Source organism: Myotis myotis, unplaced genomic scaffold (assembly GCF_014108235.1).
Source record: "Myotis myotis isolate mMyoMyo1 unplaced genomic scaffold, mMyoMyo1.p scaffold_m19_p_3, whole genome shotgun sequence".
Taxonomy (NCBI): Eukaryota; Metazoa; Chordata; class Mammalia; order Chiroptera; family Vespertilionidae; genus Myotis; species Myotis myotis.
In genome coordinates this window covers 165745386-165770562 of record NW_023416335.1, presented here as the reverse complement: position 1 = coordinate 165770562, position 25177 = coordinate 165745386, and the positions used below count along the sequence as shown (strand labels likewise).

At 44.7% G+C, this 25177-nt stretch overlaps 1 protein-coding gene across 1 annotated transcript in view; it reads right to left on the bottom strand.

The window, feature by feature from the left end:
* Positions 1-3674: 3674 nt before the first annotated feature.
* VDR (vitamin D receptor) overlaps positions 3675-25177 on the bottom strand; it is a 67906-nt gene continuing 46403 nt past the window's right edge. The window contains exons 8-10 of the mRNA XM_036298307.1: positions 8105-8256; positions 7792-7908; positions 3675-6474 (exon numbers count right to left, since the gene is read on the bottom strand). Of these exons, the coding sequence (XP_036154200.1) occupies positions 6215-6474; positions 7792-7908; positions 8105-8256 (529 nt within the window). The 3' untranslated portion in view covers positions 3675-6214. The remainder of the gene's footprint in view (positions 6475-7791; positions 7909-8104; positions 8257-25177) is intronic.

Genomic DNA, 25177 nt, shown 5'->3' with positions numbered 1-25177 from the left:
AAGAACAGATAGTCCAGAGCTGGGGAGAAGCTGGTGACATCCTCCTCTAGAGGGAGTGTCTGGGACTTGTAATGTCCCACTACCTAGAGCCCTAGGAAGGCCTGGAAGCCTTCCAGCCCCTCCCCAAGGCAGAGCAGCCCATTCTGAAGGGACCCACCTGATAGTACAAAATGTGAAGGAACAGCTTTCAGTCCTACCTGCCCTTGGCTGAAAAGAGCCACCTAGCTCAAGGTCACATGAAGGTGACACTCTTTGTGGGAACAGCCAACATCCAGTGACTAGCCGATGAAGGAATATAAAAACCTGGCAAGTGCCATCCCATTTCAGAGTTCCCCAGGAGGGTTGGTTGAGACCCCTGTGAGACCAACTTCTCCCTCTACCTGATCGATCCTACTTCCCTCCCTGCCATCAAAGCTGGTGACCCAGCGACCTCTCCCCAGTAAACTCCCCGCCCTTCCACCTACATTTCAGTCAGCTTCCCCAGAGCCCAACTTGCACTTCCTCATGTATCACAAATCAGATGTAGCCAACCGGTGGTCCACGGACCACTGGTGGTCTGTGAGGTCCGAAAGGTTGGCGACCGCTGTCCTATATGACATGTCTGAATAGAGATTCAGAGCAGCTGTCTGGAGCAGGACCCCCCTCCTCCTGAATCCGCCCCCCCCATCCGCTTCTGCTCCACACCCCACTGTGCCTCTTGGTCACTTGGCACACCGACTCCTTCAGGAGCCTCACAGACTTCTTGCCCACATGAGTGCTAACGTCTGAAAGGGTGTTGGCAGGCATCCCCGTAGCTGCTCTGTCTGCTTAGCCGAGGGCTGGCAGAGAGGCCTCACACTACACAGACAGCCTCCAAGGAGTCCCAGCAGAAGCTAGAGACACTGAACAGACGGCTCTGGCCCCTCCTGGCAGGCCCTGTTTGATGCCCTCCGACTACAGAATCGGTATTTCCCAGCATACCACTGACCTATCTCTGCCACATGAAGCTCTAAACCTGTCAAACCCACGGCCCGTGAATTGCTTTTCCTTTATGTCTTTTCTGAGGGCCCTGTTCATAGCATCCAGTAGCAGCATTGCTTGATGTAAAGGGAGGGTAGTCCCTCTCTATCTTCTATAGATGTTGAACAGTTTAGTGACTACCTGCCCAACAGGTCGCCAGGGCGTGTCATCCACGGTTAGTACCAGGTAAAAAGGTGTTGTGCGGACCCGTGCTGTCCAGCAGGATGTTCTGCGATGACAGAACTGCTCTGTGTCTGCATTGTCATTTCCAGTAGCCCTGGGGCCACTGAGTAATGGAAATGGGGCTAGTGCAGTGGAAGAGCTACATGTTTGCTTTAATTTAGTTTTAATTAATTGAAAAAGTCACCGGTGGCTACTTCGTTGAATAGCACACATGTAGAATCAAAAATGGAGTGTGAAAACTTAAAATCCTTTTATCCCAACTTTGAGGTTTTCTGGGTGCATTTCTCTTAGTTTACCTGGCGTTTATTGTAACACACAGGCTTGGAGAGTTCGTGTTCTTCTAGATCAGCGGTTCTCAACCTGTGGGTCGCCAACCTGTGGGTCGCGACCCCTTTGGGGGTTGAACGATCTTTTCACGGGGTCACCTAAGACCATCGGAAAACACATATATAATTACATATTGTTTTGTGATTAATCACTATGCTTTAATTATGTTCAATTTGTAACAATGAAAATACATCCTGCATATCAGATATTTACATTACGATTCATAGCAGTAGCAAAATTACAGTTATGAAGTAGCAACGAAAATAATTTTATGGTTGGGGGTCACCATAACATGAGGAACTGTATTAAAGGGTCGAGGCATTAGGAAGGTTGAGAACCACTGTTTATATATGTGTTTTTCCGATGGTCTTAGGCGACCCCTGTGAAAGGGTCGTTCAACCCCCAAAGGAGTCGCGACCCACAGGTTGAGAACCGCTGTTCTAGATCATCTATAAGACACCAAATAGGTTCTCCTAACCGTTTCTAAGAACTTCATCTTCACACTTCACCAGCCAGAGACATGCACACTTAAGCAGCTGTTTCTAAGTTCTTTCATTTTTTTCATGACAAATGGCCCTCAAGCCCTATCCTCAGTTCTTCTACTCCCACCCCACCCCCAGTGACACATTTGGCTTGAAATCTCTGAAGATACTTCTGAAAAAGTAAAGTAAATCACACCTGCAGGTTCCCGGCCAACTTATCCAAAATACTTACTCTGGCTGGACATGACTTCCCCACGTGCAGATGACCGTGTGGTTTGGGGAAGTGGGGGCTATTTTTGCTTGCTGTGTTAGGTGATGTTGCCCTTTATCATAAACCCCACGTCCTTGGGGAACAGAGCTGGGCGCATTGGCGTCTCTTGGTCCCTGCAACTCTCCATCACTGGCACAGCAGCCATTTCAAACACAAAACATTTTTGTCAACAGTTGCTTGGCTTTCATTCTTGAGTTTCTCAGTTAAGGGCCATAATTGATGGGACCCCATTGAATGTTTCCTGAGAGTCGAACACCAGTTGATCCGGCCCCTCCAATTCTCCCATCTTAGGGCCTCCTTTAGGAATGGGAACCTCCCTCACATGCTCTTTAGCAGAGAGCTGGCAAGACTGTGACTTGTCAGGTCACTCAGCTCAGTAGAAGCAGCAGAGTGTAGCAGCTCATTAAGGGCTTCCAGAGCTAGCTGCCAAGGGTTCAAATCCCACCTCTCCACCAACGTGGCTTTGGGCAAGTTATCCCCTCTGTCAAATGGGGGTGATGGCAGTCCATCTCCCCTGGGGTCCTGATAAGGACAAAGCAAGTTGGTGGCATAAAGTATTTATTTACAGCAGCATTTGCCATGAAGTAAGTAGTATGAGTCATTTTTATTACCATAAGCAAGCCTTTCTTCATTGGGTTATTTCTGGCAAACGTTTTTTGTTTTGTTTTTCTCTTTGGAAATAACTCAGGAGGCTTTCTTTAAAGCCTGCTTTTGGCCCTAGCCGGTTTAGCTCAGTGGATAGAGCACCTACCTGTGGACTGAAGGGTCCCGGGTTCCATTCTGGCTAAGGGCACGAACCCTGGTTGCAGGCTTCTCCCCGGCCTGGGACTCTGGTCAGGGCTTGTACAGGACGCAACCAGTTGATGAGTTTCTCTCACATCGATGTTTCTCTCTGTCGTTCCCTCTCTCCCCCACTCTCTCTAAAAACCAATGGGAAAATATCCTCGGGTGAGGATTAACTAACTAAATAAAGCCTGCTTTTGCCGCTTCATGCCCAGCTTTCACCAAGTCTGTCGTACACCCCAATCTTCTCTGTTCTCCTCACTTGGATTCTCCCACTTATTCCCAGTGAGGCAGCAGAAGGAGCTCTCTCCCGGAATCTTGTTTAGTTGGCATTTTGGGGCACACACTTTCTAGAGTTTCCAATAATATATTTTAAAAGTATTCGATTTATGAACATCTGCCTTCACCTTCTCTCATTCTAAAGCAAAACAGATGATCATCACATTTCCTTCCAATTCAGCCCCATGAAACCCCACTTTTCCTTTTTTTTCTTCCATCCCAGCTCCCAGACTTCCCTTTGGGAGTGGGGTGGGTTGTTGTGGGCCCAGGGCTTAGGAGCTGGCATTCTCCATGTCCAGTCGGGACCTAGAGGAAGCAGGACCAGGGGGAGAGCTGGGAAGGCGGAGGCATCACAAAGACAAATGCACTTTATTGATAAGGCAACAGCATTATAAGGGTTGAGGCAGAGACCCCATCTGGTCAGGGCCACCCTGGGGGTGGGGGTTCTGATTCACATTGAGACACAGGCTGAGGTGTCCCTCACACTCCTGATGGGTCAGTGGGGTGACAACCCCGGGAAGGGAGGCAGGGGGTTGGGATCTAGACTTGCTCTGTCTAAACTCCAGCACTTCCCCCAAAGGACTGGGTTGGCCACTGGGGGAATGAGCAACGGGGTCTGAGCTCAAGCGTGGTGTAGTGAAAAGAGCACTGGACCTTAAGTCCAAAGTCAGGGTCCGGTCCTGGCGCTACTTCTAACTAGTTATATGAGTTGGGGTGGGTCACGCCCTCCTCTAAGCGGCAGTTTTCTCTAATAAGGAGGCTGAATGATGTTAGCGATTTTCAAACTTTTCCTCCCACTGAATAGCAAGCTGGACCAATGTGTTTTGCAGCTAAAAATCAAATAATAAGGGTCTCCCCCAAAGTTATAAAACAACAACAATAACAACAATAATTACTGTATAGAATTTTCACAATATAAGTTCTCCCCCCATAAATACCTCTTAATCAGTGGTGCCTACTACCCGCTATATTAGAGTGTAGTGCGAAGTGGAGACGGATTCCAAAAACAACTCACATCTAATAAACACAAGATTCGGCCATGAGGATGCTATTCTGCAATGAGGACTGTGGCTGCCAGGTGTTTCCCACCTGAGGACACGCTGGGCCAGGTGGGCACTGACAGCTCTGGCTGTGGTAAGTCGGGTTGCTCCCGGCATTTTCAGAGGACACAGATGCAGGAGGAAGGGTAGCCTACTGACATGAACTCCTCCGTATTGAGACCTCGAATATGGCTGTGTCCACCAAACTCAAGAGACTATCTGAAGGACCCTCGGGGACTCCTGGGAGAACCCTTTATGTTGGTCCCACATACCTACACTGAGGAACCCCACCCCAGAGTAAACGGACCTCGAGTTGCCATCTCCTGGGCTGGGCTGGCTACGAAGAGCACGGAGTCTGAAGTTATGTACCCCACCCCCACCCTGCCCGCCAGGCTCCTTATGACTTTGGGGTGGTGGAGCGAGAATAAGGGGAACCAGCCCCACAAAACTCCACCCCTAAATGCTCTCCGACTAGGCACAGAGGCCAGCCTATTCTCCCTGCACCCACATCCTGAGGTCTCAGAGCACAGCTCCTGGGTCTCCTGAGGGAATGGCCACCTTAGAACTACAGCTAGGTGGGCAGGGAGAGTGTGACTTAGGCTGTTGGGGTCTGGAGGGCCTTCACCTCCATCCCACACACCAGGTGGAAAAGACGTGGCTCCCACTGGTAAGCAGAGCACTGCTTCTCTAGACTATGGGGTGGTTGGGAGAGTGGGGGGATCTTTGGGTCATCCTTGGCCATCCTAGGATGAGGTCCCACCAGCACCCGTGGCCACAGTCGGAGGGCCCGGGAGCTTGCAGCAGGTCTCTCTCTGGGGTGGGAGGTAAGGCACTGGCAGGGAGGATGAGGACGGTGCCTGGTGCTTCCCTGCAACCTGGGGACAACTCAGTCCTGCCACGTGGATTGTTGCAAGGAGAGCTCCTGCCTCAGCTAACCTCTTAGATCCAGACTGAGGAGTCAGGGGACAGTTGTGGTCACCACCCACTACTCTTCTGTAAGGCAGGGTTTGCCTGTGTCCCACCACCTGGGCCCTTCTTTCTTCCTTCCTTGGCTCTCCCAGCAGGTGGGTTTTGGGCCAGTGGCCCAGCCATAGGGAGAAAGCTCCCTCACCATAGCTACTTCCAAGGAGAACGTTACCACGGGGATGGGATGAAAGTGGGCTCTGAGGGAAAGGCAAGTGCACTTTGGCCAACAGGGATGGGTGAAGGGAAGTTGTGACCTAAGTCACCCAGTTTTTGGTCATTCTTGGCAGTGAGTATCCTAGACAGGCCAGGGATGGGAAGACAGAGGGAGAAGGCCCCATCATGGCATGCTGCCCTGAGACAGAGCAGCACAGACTGGTGGCAGGGTGAGGTGGGGATAAAGTGGGGGTTGTGGCCAGTTCCTTTTCATGGTGGTGCAGGGGAGGGAGATCCCCAGTAGGCTCTGGACATGTGGACCTGAATCGGGGGGGAGGTATGGGTATCTGTCCCTGAGGAATAGGTGTGTTTTTCCTGCCCACCTGTTTTTCCTTTCCTAACCCTGGGCACCAGCCAGCAGCCACTTCTGGAATGGTGGGGACATTCCCAGGTGAGGTCCTGCCTTCAGCCTTTGCCCTCTGCCCCGACTTGAGTCTCTCTGTCAAATAAACAGCAACTCCTCATAACTGAGGTCTTCAGGGACTGGGGTCAGCCTGTGGCCTGTAGATATCGGGGACCTGGTGTTAGGTTGGGCAGGGAGAAAAGGTAGGGGAAGAGGGGCTATACTGGAGAGTGGGTGGGAAGGGCTGTTGGGCAGCAGCCATCCCCCGGCCCGGTCACCCAGCCCTAGAGGAGCAGCCCCACCCAGGCACCACCACAGGGTGCTGTAGTCAGGAGATCTCATTGCCAAACACCTCCAGCACAAGAGGTGTGAGCTTCATGCTGCACTCGGGCTGGAAGGAGAGGCAGCGGTACTGCTTGGAGTGCTCCTCATTGAGGCTACGCAGGTCAGCCAGCTTCTGAATCATCTTGGCATAGAGCAGGTGGCTGCCTGGGGGTGGGTGGCGGCAGCGGATATAGGTCTGCAGTGTGTTGGACAGGCGGTCCTGGATGGCCTCGATCAGTGCAGCATCCTGTACTCCGGGACGGTCTGTAGGCACAGGGAGGCAGGAGGAGGAGGTACAGGAGCTCTGAGCTGGGTCCTTACTATTCAATCTCCCCACCACCCCTTGGTCCACATAGACAGACCCCCAACTTCAGCATTCTCCTAAGTCACCCCTGTATGACTACTGACCTGTGACATCACAGCCCTTAAAGCCTCTCAACCACTTCCTATTGCATTTAGGATCAAGCTGCAGGTAATTTTATGGGCCCATCTGGCCCTGTCCCTCTATCTTTAGTCTTTCCATCAGAGTCTTTGGCCTTCAGATACACATTTATGTTCCCTCTGCCTGGAACTCAACTCTTTATCTTTGCCTGACTTTTACTGATCCTTCACATAACAGTTTAAAAGACTTTCAAGAAAGCCATTCCTGATAACTCCCTACCTCCATGCTCCAGACTACATCAGGTTCCCTCCTTTTATTATACCCATCTGTAGTATCTCACACCTCTTTATTTTTTTAAAACTCTCATTACATTTGAAATTAGTTGTTAAATAGTATTTGTTTCATGTCTCCTCTTACACTTCATGGGAGAGAAATCGTGTTTGCTGCTGAATCCCTAAGCCCAGCATAGTACTTAGTACCTGGTAGGTGCTCAATAAATCATTGCTGAGTGTATGTATGAATGAATGAGTGAATGCTGGCTGGAAAGGGGAGGGGAGCCCATATCCATTCCTTGGTTCCCCAGCCTAGGAAAGTATCCCTGGGTAGAAGTCACTTGTTCCCTGAGTAGCTGAGACAGGGCTGCACCACTTTGGGCCTCATCACCAAATATAACATCCTTAGGACCACAATAACCTCCTCCTCAGCCTCTCTCCCTCTTCCCATCCCAAACAGGTAGAAGAGTTCATGGATCACAGCACACTGCCTCCAAAATTAGTCAGGTATACTGTCTAGGCAGAACCATACATTGGTTCCCAGGTTTGGTTTTGTTTTTTTACCCTGACCCCTAGGAGAGCTCAAGTGTCAAGGAAGTTCAGTGTTATTCACACAAGAGCAAACCCTGCATATTGGGACTATCCAGGACTCTCTGTGGTCTGAGAAACCCCATCTACCTGGCTCCCAAGAATCCCACCTATGAATCACTAACCGCCTCACTAGGTAAGGCCAAGGACAGTGGGGGCCCTCAGTGTACAGAAACAATATGAGCTTTGCAAACGCAGCAAAGTGGTTGTTTCCTGGTCTGTCTGTCTAAAATTTGCTCACTTCTCTCTTAAGACTGCCATAGTGGTTCTCATCAGGACTTCATTTTCCCTATTCCCCATGTCCCAGGTCCCTGAGTTCCTCACTACTAGGCCTCATACCTGGGGAGACAATGCAGATGGCCATGAGCAGGACATGCTCTTCCTCATGCAAGTTCAGTTTCTTTAAACCAACCTGGAACTTGATAAGTGGCTCAATCAGGTCCAGGCTGTGTCCAGCTATGAGAGAGAATGGTCAGATGCTGTGGGCCGAACTGAGGAGAAACCCATTGCACCCCACCCCACCTCCAACCCTGACCAGGCCTGACCCTTGCCTTTCTCTCCCTGTTGCTGCCTGAATAGGGCCCATGATCCCAGAATGGGTGGAGCCAGACTCTGGGAGCTGAGAGAGGGTGAAGACAGAGCCAAGACACACCTTTGGCCACATCACTGATGCGGTACTTGTAGTCCTCAGCCCCACAGGTCCAGGACATGTCGTCCATGGTGAAGGACTGATTGGAGCGTAACATGATGACTTCGATGGCACTTGACTTCAGCAGCACAATCTGGTCCTCAGCGGTCAGATCTCTGCCAGGGAGGGCAGAGGTGAAGGTTAGATCTGCAAGTCATGCAAATCAGTGTAGTGTTTTGACAGGTCTATACTTGCCAGGTAACCAGTATGTGCCCTGGATCCTCCATTGAGGAGCTTAAAGCCTAGTTGGAAAGAACAAGACTGTTTCTTGAGGGACACAACTCAAGACTGTATGTCAAGATAAGAAATGAAGTAGCTCAGCTACTAAAAAAGAGGAAAACCCAGTGACTTGCCAGGATCTCCCAGTTCTAATCAACCAGAGGTATTTTAGGGACAGGAGGATAGAGTCGGAGGAAGCTCCCAGGGTTATGACATGAATATGTGGTCTACAAATGTATGGCCAGAATCATCTTCAACAGCTCCCATGCTTCCCCCCCACCCCCCTCCTCCTGTCCTTCAGTCCTTCCTAGTAGTAAGGTCAGCCAACTCTGTCTCTAGGACATCTCTGGAACCCTTGACTTCATTCCCACTCCCAGATGACGGTTATAGCTCCATCATCTTTTTTAGTTGCCTCCTACTAGAATTCTGGAGTCAAAACTCTTGTGTCTCTCATTCATCTTTCTTACTGCTGCTACAGGGAAGTATTGCACTCCTGTGCTTAGAAATCCTCACTGATTATCAAATACCCAGGATCAAGCTTGTACTCTATAAATTAGCTCCAACCTGTCTTTCCAGCCCATTTCCCATTGCAAACCCCACCAACCCTCCATTTGAACAACTGTGGACCACTCCATGTTCCGATGCTGTGTTCTCACACCACCATACCTCTGAGCATGTGACGGCTGCAGCCAAAAATGCCCTTCTTCTTTTCCCCCATCTGGTCCTTCTGATCCTAAATCTGATGAGGTCTCCCTTGGAGTCCCCCACCCTCTGATTCTCTTCAATAGAATTGGAGCCATTCCCTTACAACCCCCTACACATTGCTTGCACTCCTATTTTGTCTTTCTCCCTTTGGCTTTGTTTTTTATATGCCTGATCTGGACCTTAACTGTAAGCTACTTGAAGGCCAGCATCACCTCTTAATTACCCACACACTGATCACTTAGCCCTGAGCACAAGAGAAAGTCAACAAATATGGGCTAATGGATCAAAAGTCCAATGTCTCGTTCCACTATTCTGCATCATGAGCTGGGCTTGTCTGAACAATGACAATAAAAAAGCAGAGCCTGCAGATCAACTTGCTTCTGGTTTTTCCTGCCCTCTCTTCCTGACTGTATATTTCTGCCTGGATATCCTGTAGATAGGCTGTCATCCTCTCTGTGGCTATACTTTGGTTCATAAAAAGATGATTAGGGTGACTAGCAAAGAGTCTACATTGAAAAAAACCACAGAGTGGTAGAGTTGGAAGACCTCTCTTAGAGGCTATGTGGTCCAGTGTCTTCTTCAGCATTCCTGACACATGGTTCCCACACAGCCTCCCCAGGATTCTTGAGCCAAGGAGCTCATGGCCTCTAGATTCAGCCACAAATCTATTAGCTCTTCATTAAGAGTCTTTATTCTGTTGATCTATAACTCACATGGTGACACATTGCTTGTACTTCTGTTTTCTCAAGGAACACAGAACCAGACCTTCCCATTAGCTATGGGCATCCCTTTAACCTTTTAAAGAAAGCTACCATGCACCCCTTGCATCTTGTCCAGAATAGACAGCCCTAATGGCAGGGCATCTAGACATCTCACCATCCTTGTCACTTTTCTCTAGATGCTCAATCCACATTTAAAAAAATAGAAACACCCTCATTTGGGTTTTAATTCATTATATAGCTAATACATGTTCATCATTACATCTTTAGAAAATACAGAAAAAATATAAAAACAAATAAAACTATTCATAACCACAATGAACATTTTGGTATATTTTCTTACCTTTTTTTCTATGCAAATATCTTTTTAACATACTCAAGTTCATAGTAATTCTGTCCCACTCCTTTTTTTCAAAATGTTTTTATTAATGTCAGAGAGAAGGCGATAGAGAAATATAAACATCAACAAGAGAGAAACATTGATTAGCTGCCTCTTGCATGCCCCCTACTGGGGATTGAGCTCGCAACTTGGGCACGTGCCCTGACTGGGAATCAAACCTGTGACCTCCTGACGCATGGGACATGCTCAACCAACTGAGCCACACCAGTTAGGCCTGTGTCCCACTTTTTACATCACTAAAATTTCTTTAGCTCAGTTCATAGAGGGTTGGATAATGTTATATCAACATACTAGAAGTTATTTAATCAGTCTCCTATCCACTTATTTTGGGACATTTAGTTGCTTCTAATTTTTGTTATTACAAGTAATTTTGTGAGATTATCTTAGAACATAACCCTTTGTTCAATGGCCCACTAAAAATTAATGTCCAGAAGTGGTCAAACATCCCATGGGTGTTTGGCCAGAGAGATTGCTGGGGAGGACCACTGCCTATTGTGATCTGGACTTCTATGAAAGCAAACCTAGAATGACCTTGAATTACTACCCATGGCCTGAAAATACAGGGCATTTCTAAGTGCAGCTCACAGCCAGAACTGGAACTGGTGGGGGTGAGGGTAGAGGTGGAGAAATCCTAAGAGACCTTGTTCCTGCTATGACAGACACCAGCACAGTCTCTGTCTTCCTCCCTGGGCCTGTGTAGTGTTTATACCCTGATCAGTTTTTGCACCTGTGGCCGCTTCTGGGCACCTGTGATGAGCTCTGGAAATATGTCCCAATCCTGGCTTTCCCACCCCCCAGGCAGAATCCAGCCCCTCCCACCTGTATTCCCACGGTCCCTCTAGCAGGCCTCTCTAGAGCTCTTATCTCCTCCCAGCAGTTGTTTACATGTCTATCTCTTCCATCAGACTCTGATCCTGGGAGGACAGAGATTGTGTTCTTGTCAACTTTAATCCCTCACAGTTTATGTAAGAAAGCAGCTGTTTGGATAGATGAACAAGTGAACGCAAAGGGAAGGACATCGGAAACACTTTGTCCCTCAGGTCTGAGACTCAGGAAGGAGCCCCTGGGAATGGAAATGACAGTGAGGTTGAAGGCTCTTGGCCCACAAGGCCGGGCTCCAGCTGATTTGGCCTGGTCTCTCATGCACCTCTCTTGGCAGTGAAACCTGTGGTCCTTGATTCCCAGATCCAGAACTGCTCCTGGCCCCACTTCCTCCATGCATTTCTTTTGCAACACGGAGGGAGGGATATCGGTGGGGTGCAGACTGGGAGTCTGAGGGAGGGGAGCAGGGAGTCAGGAGCAGGACCCAGGCCACACCACAGCACTGTTCATACCCTACAGTCCATCCGGTCCTACCCTACTTTGGTCCCATGCCCACATTAGAGTCTCATCCTGTTCCCCTCACCACCCACTCACCCACACAGACGTCTAATCCTGCCCTCCCCACACCCTCCACCCCTGCCTACAGGCAATAAGATCAAAGCCACCAAGGACATAGCCACTGTTCTTGCACTTCTTGGGAAAACAGAACCCCTAAGTACAGAAACCGGCAGAACCGGAGAGCTGATGGGCTGGCCTCACCTGGGTCCACCCCAGAACAGTGGTTCTCAACCTTCCTAATGCCGCGACCCTTTAATACAGTTCCTCATGTTGTGGTGACCCCCCAACCATAAAATTATTTTCGTTGCTACTTCATAACTGTAATTTTGCTACTGTTATGAATCGTAATGTAAATATCTGATATGCGGGATGTATTTAGGCGACCCCTGTGAAAGGGTCGTTTGACCCCCAAAGGGGTTGCAACAAACCGGTTGAGAACTGCTGCTCCAGAACCTGGGCTCTGGCCCTCTTCCAGGCTCCACATCACCTCTGTATCCACATCAGTGTACCCCCAAGAGCTCTTTCCAAGGCCTGCTCCATTTCTACTAGAACACAGTCCGATGAGTGACTTCTCAAGTCATGCTGAGGAGAGGGAGGCCAACCCAAGCATGTCAGGATCAAGTTACAGGGTTTTGCATCCATAACTGCACAGCTCCAGTACCTGCTCAGGTACATGCCATTTTGGCCATGACTGCAAGGCTAGACAAAGGAACTCTGGAAATGAGGCTCGAAAGGGAAGAAAAGTGAAAGACTTCAACTCATCCTCGGGGAGAGAAACTGAAGAACTGGTAGTGTTATTTGTGTAGGCGTATATGTGCCGAGGTTAAGGGATAGGGGCCAAGGGCATGGGAGAAAAATAGGGGTTTGGGTGACGTAATGGAGGGGGCTGCCATGGGGTAATCTGGTTAAATGAGTGACTTTCTTTTTAGGACCATTTCCCTTGTATGCCATCCCAGCCACCACTTAGAATCACCAACCCTTAGCATCAGATGGCCTTTCATCCCCTCCCCACTTGGCAGGGAAGGATGGGCCCTGCCTAAATGAGAACTGCTCCCTTAAATTAAGATGAGAACCGGGTGCTGCCATGTATCCGTTGGCACCCTGAGGTATTTTTTTCCTATGGCTGTTTACATAAAACAAGACTCTGGAACACATGGAGTTTGCAAACAATAACATGAAGAGTGAAGGAGAAAGTTGGAACTTGTACTGAGCGGAATGTGCTGTCTGTTCCAAGGAAAGGCTCAGGGTAGATCCCAGGCCCCGCACAACGCTGAGCTCACAGGTGACAGCAGCTCGCTCCTGCCTGACTGCCAGAGCCCCCCTTACTCCCTTTGCTACAACCAAATGTACAATGCAGTAAGCGTCTCAATGCCATTTGATTTTTTTTCTTCTTTACAATTTTCCCATTAATTCTAGGGGAAAAGCATTGGAACACCCCCTGGTATTTGGAGTGGGGAGAGGCATAAAATAACACAGAGCCAGCGGTCTTGGGGCAGAAACAAACTGGGAAGTGCTGGGTTTTAGCCTTGTGAATCACCATTATCTAGCTGGCACTGTGGTAACTTAGATAGTAACTGATGACTTCCCTATGTAGCAGGGAGATTCACAAAACAATAAATGGTACCCCATTTTAGTTTCCATTCAGAGCTGGCCAATGTGAAATTGTTTTCTGGCTCCAGCACTGAATCTGAACATCAGTATCTAGGAGCCATCATGTGCCTGCTGCTACAATTGCAACTATTGTCATTACTTGAAACGATTGATTTATTTCTATTTCTCAATCACATTGTATATGTATATACATATGTATATATGTATATTATGACGATGTTCTAAATCAGTGGTTCTCAACCTGTGGGTCGCGATCCCTTTGGGGGTCGAACGACCCTTTCACGACCATCGGAAAACACATATATAATTACATATTGTTTTTGTGATTAATCACTATGCTTTAATTATGTTCAATTTATAACAATGAAAATACATCCTGCATATCAGATATTTACATTACGATTCATAACAGTAGCAAAATTACAGTTATGAAGTAGCAACGAAAATAATTTTATGGTTGGCGGTCACCACCACATGAGGAACTGTATTAAAGGGTCGCGGCATTAGGAAGGTTGAGAACCACTGTTCTAAATGACCTTTTAGAAAGAATGAGGATATGAATATACATACATATAGATATAATTACCCCCCCAACATATCTACTAAAGGTGTCAACTTTTAACTATTTTAAGACTATTTGAGGTGGTACAGAAGAGGAGGAAAAATAGCGGCCGAATAGGCAGAAATGTCCTGTGCCTTGTTCTGGAGCAAATAGAAGGAGCAACTAAATTGAATAACATCAATTGGCAAATTAGACACACCTAGCAAGACAATTTGCAGCCAGAAAGGGCAGAGGACGCCTGAGAATGGTAGGATCGGGAATCTGGGCAGGAGAGAGACGTGTGACCACTGGGCTGAGAGGGTCAGAAAGAAGTTACACTGCACCAAGTCCGTGCCCCTTGGGGACAGGTGTAACATCCGACTGTGGAAAGGAAGTCCACAGGGCTGCTGGCAGCTGGGGAATCTAGATCTAAGTCCACAGCCATGAGAGGCTGCGCCCAGAAAGGCGGCCTGAAGAGCTGCCCAAGCTGCACAGTGCTGGAAGGGGGCAGGGGAGAGAGAAACTCGTAGTCATGTGGCTGTTTTGCTTCTGTTTTGTCTTTGCTTTAATTCGCTAAACCTAATTCATAAGACCTTTCTATTACAAACCCTCACCCAAGGCTGTGGTGCAAGTAGAGGTGCAGATTTGTGGAGTGTGGAGAGAAGTGGTAGAGGAGAGCAGGACAGGGAGAGGTGACCGGGAATCTGGCACTGAGACATTCCTGACCCTCCACACCTAAGCAGGCATTTTCCCCTGAAGAGCCAGCCCCTCCCAGCAGCTTCAAGGCAGCTAATACAGCCACATCCAGCCTACACCAGGAGCTTTTCAAAGGAAACAAAGACTCTGAATAGCCCCAAAGAGCGTTCAGTCCCAGAAAGCAATGCAGCACGACCCCCACCTAAAGTCCTGTCAGAAACAGATGCTTGATTGATTAAGATTGACAGCAGGCAGACAGGCAAAGCGGGCAGATGGTCCCGCCTGCTGGCAGCCAAGGCTGTGGAGATAGACACAGAGGAGCGGTGGATCGCTTGGAACTTCAACGCGGTGCTGACTACCTAACAGGAAACTGAGTGGCAGACAGACAGAAGAATGAGATCTTAACCCAGCCCCCACGGGGCATTAAAACTCAGCTGAAGCGAGCGACACTTCACTTTTTATTTTATTTTTTATTAGAATTTTTTTGTATTATTTTTCTTCATCCTATTTTTATTCTTTTTTGTTATTTTATTTTATCTATTTTTCCCCACCATTTTTCTTCCTCACTTCTCCCTTTTTCATCTCTTCTCCTGTCCCCATTTTAGTTTTTCTCTTTCCTTTCTTTTTACCCCTTGTTAAAAATTGATATTCTTTGTCTGCTTTATTGATGTGTTATTATTATTGTAGTCTCTGTTGGCTTACTCATATATCTAATTTCCTCTCCCCTGCTCCAAGTCCATGCACCCCTCTCTTTTTTCTTTCTTCACTAGTCAGTTTTTTTATGTTTTTATTTTCCTTTCCTCTCTTGCTCTCTTCTTCTCCTAATTGTTTAATTAGATTCACTCATTAACTCAAGTCTATCTGCTCTCTCCTCTATTCTCCTTTTCCAAAAATAAATGAATAGCTAAATTAAAATTTTTTTTTGTTCTTTCTATCTATTTATTTTTTCTTCTTATCCACTCATTCTCTTTCTACCTCCTCTATACTGAACTGTGGTCCTTCCTTTATTCATTCAATTCCTTAATCTTACTTTCTGTATATAAGTTCTGCCTCTACAGATTCTGTCCTCCCCTTTTTCTGGGTGTTTGTTGTTTGCAATTTTTGGTTTATTTGTTTGCTTTGTGGTGTTTTCTCCCCATATATTTATTCTTCTTTTTCTTTTCTCTCTTATCTTTTTTTCTTTTCTCAATATCACTTTTGCTTTCTTTTCTCTCTCCTAATTCTCTTTTCTCTGGTGGTCACTTTTATTGGGGTTATCAGTGTAGTGAGTACATTCGTGTTTTCTTCCCTCTGTGTTGTGTCTTGTCGAGTTGTATTTTGTGCTGTTCAGTCAACATGGTAGAGAGTGATCCACATAACTAGACACCCTGAAAGGAGACTTCATCCACAAACAGAAGAATAATACTCAAGACCCAACTACACCAAGAAAATGCAAATATCCCAAGTAGGGGGCATCCCTAGAATACTCAGCCCAGAAGACCTGAGATATTGCACCATTGGGTCCCACAAAACATCTACTATATAAGACAAACTCAAAATATCTTGGTGGCATAGCAGTTTAATCTAATACATAGAAACAATCACAAAGGAACAACAAAAATGGGGAGACAAAGAAACAACCCCATACGAAAGAAAAGGAGGAATCACCAGAAAAGGAAATAAACAAAATGGAGGCAAGCAATTTGTCAGAGAAAGAATTCAGAGCAATGGTTATAAGGATGCTGAAAAGACTGGAAGACAAATTCAGCAACATGTGTAAGAATCAAGAGGAAATGAAGAAGAATCAAGAGGAAATGAAGAATGACATAGCTGCAAAGAACACAATGGAAAGTTTCAACAGTAGACTAGAAGAAGCTAAGGACTGCATCAGCGAGTTAGAAGACAAGGTAGAAAAAACATCCAAGCAAAGCAGCAACTGAAAATAAAACTTAAAAAGCAGGAGGAGAGCCTCAGGGAGCTTTGGGACAACATGAAACGAAACAATATCCACATAATGGGAGTGCCAGAAGGTGAGGAAGTGGAGCAAGAAATAGAAAACCTGTTTGAAGAAATAATGACAGAAAACTTCTCTGATGTTGGGAAGAAAAAAGTCACACAAGCCCAAGAAGCACACAGAGTCCCAAACAAGATGAACCCAAAAGACCAACACCAAGACACATCATAATTAAATTGGTAAATATCAACAACAAAGTAAGAATCTTTTTAAAAAATATATATTTTTATTGATTTCAGAGAGGGAAGGAGAGGGAGAGAGATAGAAACATTAATGATGAGAGAGAATCACTGATTTGCTGCCTCTTGCATGCCCCCCATTGGGGGTCAAACCTGCAACCCAGACATGTGCCCTTGACCAGAATCAAACTCAGGACCTTTTAGTCCTCAGGCTGACACTCTATCCACTGAGCCAAACCAGCTAGGGCCAAGGTAAGAATCTTAAAGGCTGCCAGAGAGAAAGACAGAAATTTACCTACAAGGGATCTCCCATCAGGCTATCAACTGATTTCTCAACAGAAACACATCAGGCCAGAGGGAAAAGAATGAAATATACAAAGTGATGCAAAGCAAGGGACTGAATCCAAGAATACTATACCCAGAAAGGCTATCATTCAAAATTGAAGGTGAAATCAGGAGCTTCACTGATAAAAAAAAGGCTAAGGAAGTTTATTACCACCAAGCCAGCAATGCAAGAAATGCTAAAGGGACTTCTGTAAAAAGAATAAATAGAAAGGGAAGAAGGAACACAGGCATAAAGAATAAAGCTGGCAATAAAAAAAGTACCTATCAATAATAACCTTAAAAGTAAATGGATTAAATGCTCCAATCAAAAGACATAGGCTAGCTGAATGGATAAGAAAACATGACCCATATATTTACTGTCTCCAAGAGACCCCCCCTCAGAATAAAGGACTCACACAGACTGATAGTGAAGGGATGGCAAAAAAATTTCCAGGCAAATGAAAATAAAAAAATAGCAATATTTATATTGGACAAAATAGACCTCAAAGTGAAGTCCATAAAAGAGATAAGGAGGGCCACTTCATAATACTAAATGGAGCAATTCAACAAGAGGATATAACTCTGGTAAACATATATGTACTCTATACAGGAGCACCCAAATACATAAAAAGACTTCTGGAAGATATCAAGGGAGAGATCGACAGCAATACAATCATAGTAGGGGACTTTAATATGCCGTTGATACTGCTGGATAAATACTCTAAACAAAAAATCAGCAAAGAAACAGCAATCCTAAATGACTCACTAGATCAAATGGCATTAATTGACATCTTCAGAACATTTTACCCCAAAGGTACAGATTATACATTCTTCTCAAGTGCACATGGGACATTTTTAAAGGTAGACCATATACTGGGACACAGGCAAAGTCTCTTCAAATTCAAGAAGATAGATATCATATCAAGCATCTTCTCAGATCACGATGGCATAAAATTAGAAATCAACTACAATAAAAACAATGAGAAAAAAATCAAACACTTGGAGGCTAAATAACATGCTATTAAACAATGATTTAGTTACCAAAGAGATCAAAGAAGAAATAAAAAGCATCCCGGAAAAAAATGACAATGAAAACACAACAGGGAGAAACGAAGATGGCGGCATAGGGAAACACCGAAATTGCTGCCTCCTACAACAACTTCAAAACACAATAAACAGACGAAACGGACATCATCCAGAACTTACAGGAGGGCTGGCGGAGTGGACATTCTACAACTAGAAGGAAGGAGAAAAGCACATTGAGGGTCAGGAGCTGCGGAAGTAAAGTGCAAAGGTACGGAGGCTCAAGAGTGCGCGGAAAGGGGCTGGTACCTGAGGACGCGGCTGTTTTTTTGAATCGGGAGGGAGTCACAGGCTCCCGACTGCTCTGAACTCCGGTTCCGGGAAGTCTCTGCGGACCCAGGACTCATAGGGGGAGAAACTGGACTGTCTGGCAGCGGGCAGAACTCAGAACTCAAGGGCAGCTTTCCCTCAGAGGTGCTTGCAGCAATTGGATTGTCGGGACACTGAGACGCGCGCGGCCCCTTAGGGCAGGGCTGAGAATCCGCCATAGTTCCTTGCTCTGCCCTTTGATTCCCTGAGACCCCGCCCCACCCAGGCTGAGGCAGAGGCTTTTGCATATGAATGCCCTGGCCCTTTGCAACCTGAAAATTACCTAACAAATTGCAGCTGGACCACAGACCCAGCACTTCCAAGAGAAGGCCCAAGGCCCCACAGCAGTTTGCATTGCTTCACAGCTGGGCCTCATCAGGGCACCTCCAAACTCCAAAAAAGGAAGGGGAATCTGCAGTTCTCTTCATAGCTCCTGCTGGGTAACCTCCAAGAGCCAGTGTACCCAGTGGTCAGAGGGGGACCATCCGGATTACAACTCCTCAGATCCATAAGGGATACATCCAGGGGGCAGACTCAGTGAGCACCAAAGCCCCACTGAAGCAAGTCTTGCCCCAGAAGGGTGTCTTCAGCACAGAAGTTCTCCCACTGCAGACACAGCCGATTCTCACTGCCAACTGGCCTGGAGGTCAATTCCTCCCAGTGATCCTACAACAATCAAGGCATAACTACAACAAGACTGTGCACAAAGCCCACAAGGGGGTGCACCAAGAGTGTCCACCTCAGGTAACTGGGGAGGCTGAGTCACTGGGCCCTACAGGACACCTAGCACACAAAACCACTCTACCAACACAGGGAAGCATAAAAAATGCGGAGACAAAGAAACAGGTCACAAATGACAGAAATGGAGGAAAGCAAATGACTGGATATAGAGTTCAAAACCACGTTTATAAGGTTTTTCAAGAATTTTATGGAAACTGCCGATAAATTTAGTGAGACCCTCAAGAAATCTAGTGAGACCCTCGAGGATATGAAAAAGGACCAACTAGAAATTAAGCATACACTGACTGAAATAAAGAATAATATACAGAGATCCAACAGCAGACAAGAGGATCCCAAGAATCAAGTCAAAGATTTGAAATCCAAAGAAACAAAAAATACCCAACCGAAAAAGAAAAAAGAAAAAAGATTCCAAAAATATGAAGATAGTGTAAGGAATCTCTGGGACAACTTCAAGCGTACCAACATCAGAATTATAGGGATACCAGAAGAAGGGAGAGGGCAAGATATTGAAAACCTATTTGAAGAAATAATGACAGAAAACTTCCCCTACCTGGTGAAAGAAATAGACTTACAAGTCCAGGAAGTGCAGAGAACCCCAAACAAAAGGAACCCAAAGAGGACCACACCAAGACACATCATAATTAAAATGCCAAGAGCAAAAGACAAAGAGAGAATCTTAAAAGCAGCAAGAGAAAGAAAGTCAGTTACCTACAAGGGAGTACCCATACGACTGTCAGGTGATTTCTCAACAGAAACCATGCAGGCCAGAAGAGAGTGGCAAGAAATATTCAAAGTGATGAATACCAAGAACCTACAACCAAGATTACTTTATCCAGCAAAGCTATCATTCAGAATAGAAAATCAGATAAAGAGCTTCACAGATAAGAAAAAGCTAAAGGAGTTCATTACCACCAAACCAGCATTATATGAAATGCTGAAAGGTATTCTTTAAGAAGAGGAAGAAAAAAAGGAACTCTTACCATTTGCCACAGCATGGATGGAACTGGAGAGCAGATAAATACCACATGATCTCACTCATTTATGGAATATAATGAACAACATAAACTGATGAACAAGGACTGATCCAGAGACGGAGAGGCATTGATTGGACTGTCGGGCCTTGGAGGGAAGGTAGGGGAGGGTGGGGGTAAGGGGGAAAGATCAACCAAAGGACTTATATGCAAGCATATAGGCCTAACCAATGGACACGGACAACGGGGGGGTGAGGGCATGAGCGGGGGGGGGGGGGGGGGTGGTGGTAGGGCGTAACGTGGGGATAAGGACACATATGTAATATCTTAATCAATAAAAAATATATTTTAAAAAAAAGAAAACACAACAATCCAAAATCTATGGGACACAGTGAAAGCAGTCCTGAGAGGGAAATTCATAGATTCATAGCTCTACAAGCCTACTTCAAAAAACAAGAAAAAACGGTAATAAATTATATAACCCTACCACTTTAAGAATTAGAAAGAGAGCAACAAGAAAAGCCCAGAGTAAGCAGAAAGAAGGAAATAATAAAGATCAGAGAGGAAATAAACGACATAGAGACAATAAGAAAAAAAAAAGAAAAGAAAAACAAAAGATCAATAAAACCAAGAGCTGGCTCTTTGAAAGGATAAACAAGATTGATGAACCTCTCGCCAGGCTCACCAAGAAACAAAGAGAGAGGACCCAAATAAACAAAATCAGAAATGAAAGAAGTGAAGTAACAACTGACCCCACAGACATACAAAGGATTGTAAAAAAAAAATATTACAAACAACTCTACTCCAACAAACTGGACAACCTAGATGAAATGGACATATTTCTAGAAAAATGTAATCTTCCAAAACTCAATCAGGAAGAATAAAAAAACCTGAATAGGCTGATAACTACTGATGAAATTGAAACAGTAATCAAAAAACTTCCAGCAAACAAAAAGCCCTGGTCTGGATGGCTTCACCGGAGCGTTTTACCAAACATTCAAAGAAAAACTAAACCTATCCTCAGATTATTCAAAAAAGTTCAAGAGGAAGGCACACTTTCCAAGCTCTATGAAGCCAGCATTACCCTAATCCCAAAACCAGATAAAGACACTACAAAAAAAGAGAATTACAAGCCACTATCCCTGATGAACATAGATGCTAAAATCCTCAACAAAATTCTAGCAAATCAGATCCAGCATTACATTAGAAAGATCATACACCATGACCAAGTGTGATTTATTCTGGGGATGCAAGGCTGGTACAATATCCACAAATCAATAAATGTTATACATCACATAAACAAATTGAGAGACAAAAATCACATAATCATATCAATTGATACAGAAAAAGCTTTTGACAAAATCCAACATCCTTTCTTGATAAAAATTCTCAGCAAAGTGGGACTAGAGGGATCATACCTCAACATAATAAAAGCCTTATATGACAAACCTACAGCCAACATCATACTCAATGGGCAAAAACTAAAACAATTTCCCCTAAGAACAGGAACAATACAGGGATGCCCACTTTCACCACTCCTGTTCAACATAGTACTGGATGTACTACCCATAGCGATCAGACAAGTAGAAGAAATAAAATGCATCCAAATTGAAAAGAAGTAAAACTTTCATTATTCACAGATGACATGATATTATTTATACATAGAAAATCCTAAAGATGCCATCAAAAAACTACTAGACTTAATAAATGAATTTGACAATAAAGCAGGATACAAAATTAACACCCAGAAATCTATGGCCTTTTTATACACCAATAATGAACTCACAGGAAGAAAAACTAAAAAAAAAAAAAAAAAAAAAAAAAAATCCCATTAACCATTGCAACAAAAAAATTAAGATACCTAGGAATAAACTTAACTAAGAAGGTAAAAGATGTGTACTTGGAAAACTACAGGACATTGGAAAAAGAGATAGAGGAAGACATCAGCAAATGGAATAATATACCGTGTTCATGAATTGGTAGAATAAACATAATTAAAATGTCCATACTACCCAAAGTAATCTATAGATTCAATGCAATTCCCATTAAAATACCAATGGCATACTTCACAGACCTAGAACAAACTCTCCAAAAATTCATATGGAATAAAATAAAGACCCTGAACAGCCACAGCAATCCTGGGGAAGAAGAACAAAGTTGGAGGGATCACAATACCAGATATCAAGCTATATTACAAAGCCACTGTTCTCAAAACTGCCTGGTACTGGCACAAGAACAGACATATAGACCAATGGAACAGAATAGAGAACCCAGAAATTGACCCAAACCACTATGCTCAATTAATATTTGACAAAGGAGGCAAGAGCATACAGTGGAGTCAAGATAGTTTCTTCAATAAATGGTGTTGGGAAAATTGGATGATACATGAAAAAAAATGAAAATAGACCACTAACTTACACCATACACAAAAATAAACTCAAAATGGATCAAGGACTTAAATGTAAGAAAGGAAACCATAAAAATCTTAGAAGAATCCATAGGCAGCAAAATATCAGATATATGTCGTAGCAATATCTTTACCGATACAGCTCCTAGGACAATGGAAACTAAGGAGAAAATAAACAAATGGGACTACATCAAAATAAAAAGCTCTTGCACAGCAAAATAAACCATCAACAAAACAACAACAGAGCCCACTGCACGGGGGAACATATTTGCCAATATTATATCTGATAAGGGTTTAATCTCCAAAATTTATAGGGAACTCATAGACAATCCAATCAATAAATGGGCAAAGAGCAGATGAGTGGATTAAAAAACTGGTACATCTACAGAATGGAATACTAGGCTGCTATAAAAAAAGAAGGAACTCTTACCATTTGCAACAGCATGGATGGACCTGTAGAGCATTATGCTAAGTGAAATAAGCCAGTTGGAGAAAGATAAATATCACATGATCTCACTCATTTATGGAATATAATGAACAACATAAACTGATGAACAAAAATAGAGCCAGAGACATAGAAGCATTGAACAGACTGTCCAACCTAAGAGGGAAGGCAGGGGAAGGCAGGGGTCTAAGAGATCAACCAAAGGACTTGTATGCATGCATATGAGCATAACCAATGGACACAGACAGTAGGGGGGTGAGGGCATGTGCTGGGGGTGAGGTGGGAGTGGCCAGGGAGAGGTCAATGGGGGGAAAAGGAGACTTATATAATACTTTAAACAATAAAGAATTTAAATTAAAAAAGGGCAAAAGACCTAAATAGACACTTTTCAAAAGAAGACATACAGAAGGCCAAGAGATGTATGAAAACATGCTCAAAGTCACGAATCATCCAAGAGATGCAAATCAAAATGACAATGAGGTACCATCTCACACCTGTCAGAATGGCTTTCATCAATAAATCAACAAACGACTAGTGCTGGTGAGGATGTGGAGAAAAAGGAACCCTCATGCACTGCTGGTGGGATGCAGATTGTGGAAAACAGTATGGAGTTTCCTCAAAAAATTAAAAATGGAACTCCCATTTGACCCAGTGATCCCACTTCTAGGAGTATATCCCAAGAAATCAGACAGCCAGCTGGCCTGGAGGTCAAATCCCCCTAGTATTAACTACAACAATCAAGGCTTAACTACAGGAGGACTGCACACAAAGACCACTAGGGGGTGCACCAAGAAAGCATAAAAAAAATGCGGAGACAAAGAAACAGGACAAAACTGTCAATGGAGGATATTCAGTTCAGAACCACACTTTTAAGGTCTCTCAAGAACTGTCTAGAAGCCACTGATAAACTTAATGAGATCCTCAACAAATCTAATGAGACCCTCGATGTTATGATAAAGAACCAACTAGAAATTAAACATACACAGACTGAAATAACGAATATTATACTGACTCCCAACAGCAGACCAGAGGAGTGCAAGAATCAAGGCAAAGATTTGAAATGCAAAGAAGCTAAAAACACCCAACCGGAAAAGCAAAATGAAAAAAGAATCCGAAAATACGAAGATAGTGTAAGGAGCCTCTGGGACAGCTTCAAACGTACCAACATCAGAATTATAGGGGTGCCAGAAGATGAGAGAGAGCAAGATATTGAAAACCTATTTGAAGAAATAATGACAGAAAACTTCCACTACCTGGTGAAAGAAATAGACTTACAAGTCCAGGAAGCACGGAGAACCCCAAACAAAAGGAATCCAAAGAGGACCACACCAAGACACATCATAATTAAAATGCCAAGAGCAAAAGACAAAGAGAGACTCTTAAGAGCAGCAAGAGAAAGAAACTCAGTTACCTACAAGGGAATGCCCATACGACTGTCAGCTGATTTCTCAACAGAAACTTTGTAGGCCAGAAGGGAATGGCAAGAAATATTCAAAGTGATGAATACCAAGAACCTACAACCAAGATTACTTTATCCAGCAAAGCTATCATTCAGAACTGAAGGTCAGATAAAGAGCTTCACAGATAAGGAAAAGCTAAAGGAGTTAATCACCACCAAACCAGTATTATATGAAATGCCGAAAGGTATCCTTTAAGAAGAGGAAGAAGAAGAAAAAGGTAAAGATACAAATTATGAATAACAAACATGCATCTATCAACAAGTGAATCTAAGAATCAATGAATAAATAATCTGGTGATCATAATATAATCAGGGACATAGAAAGGGAATGGACTGACTATTCTTGGGGGGAAAGGGGTGTGGGAGATGTGGGAAGAGACTGGACAAAAATCGTGCACCTATGGATGAGGACAGTGGGTGGGGAGTGAGGGCGGATGGTGGGGCGGGAACTGGGAGGAGGGGAGTTATGGGGGGAAAAAAGAGGAACAAATGTAATAATCTGAACAATTTAATTAAGATTTAATTAAGAAAAAAAAAAGAAATCAGAAACACCAATCAGAAAGGATATATGCATCCCTATGTTCATAGCAGCACAATTTACCATAGCTAAGATCTGGAAACAGCCTAAATGCCCATCAGCAGACAAATGGATTAAAAAACTGTGGTACATCTACACAATGGAATACTACGCTGCTGTGAAAAAGAAGGAATTCTTACCATTGCAATAGCATGGATGGAACTGGAGAGCATTATGCTAAGTGAGATAAGCCAGTGGGAGAAAGATAAATATCACAAGATCTCACTCATTTGTGGAATATAGTGAACAACATAAACTGAAGGACAAAAATAGACCCA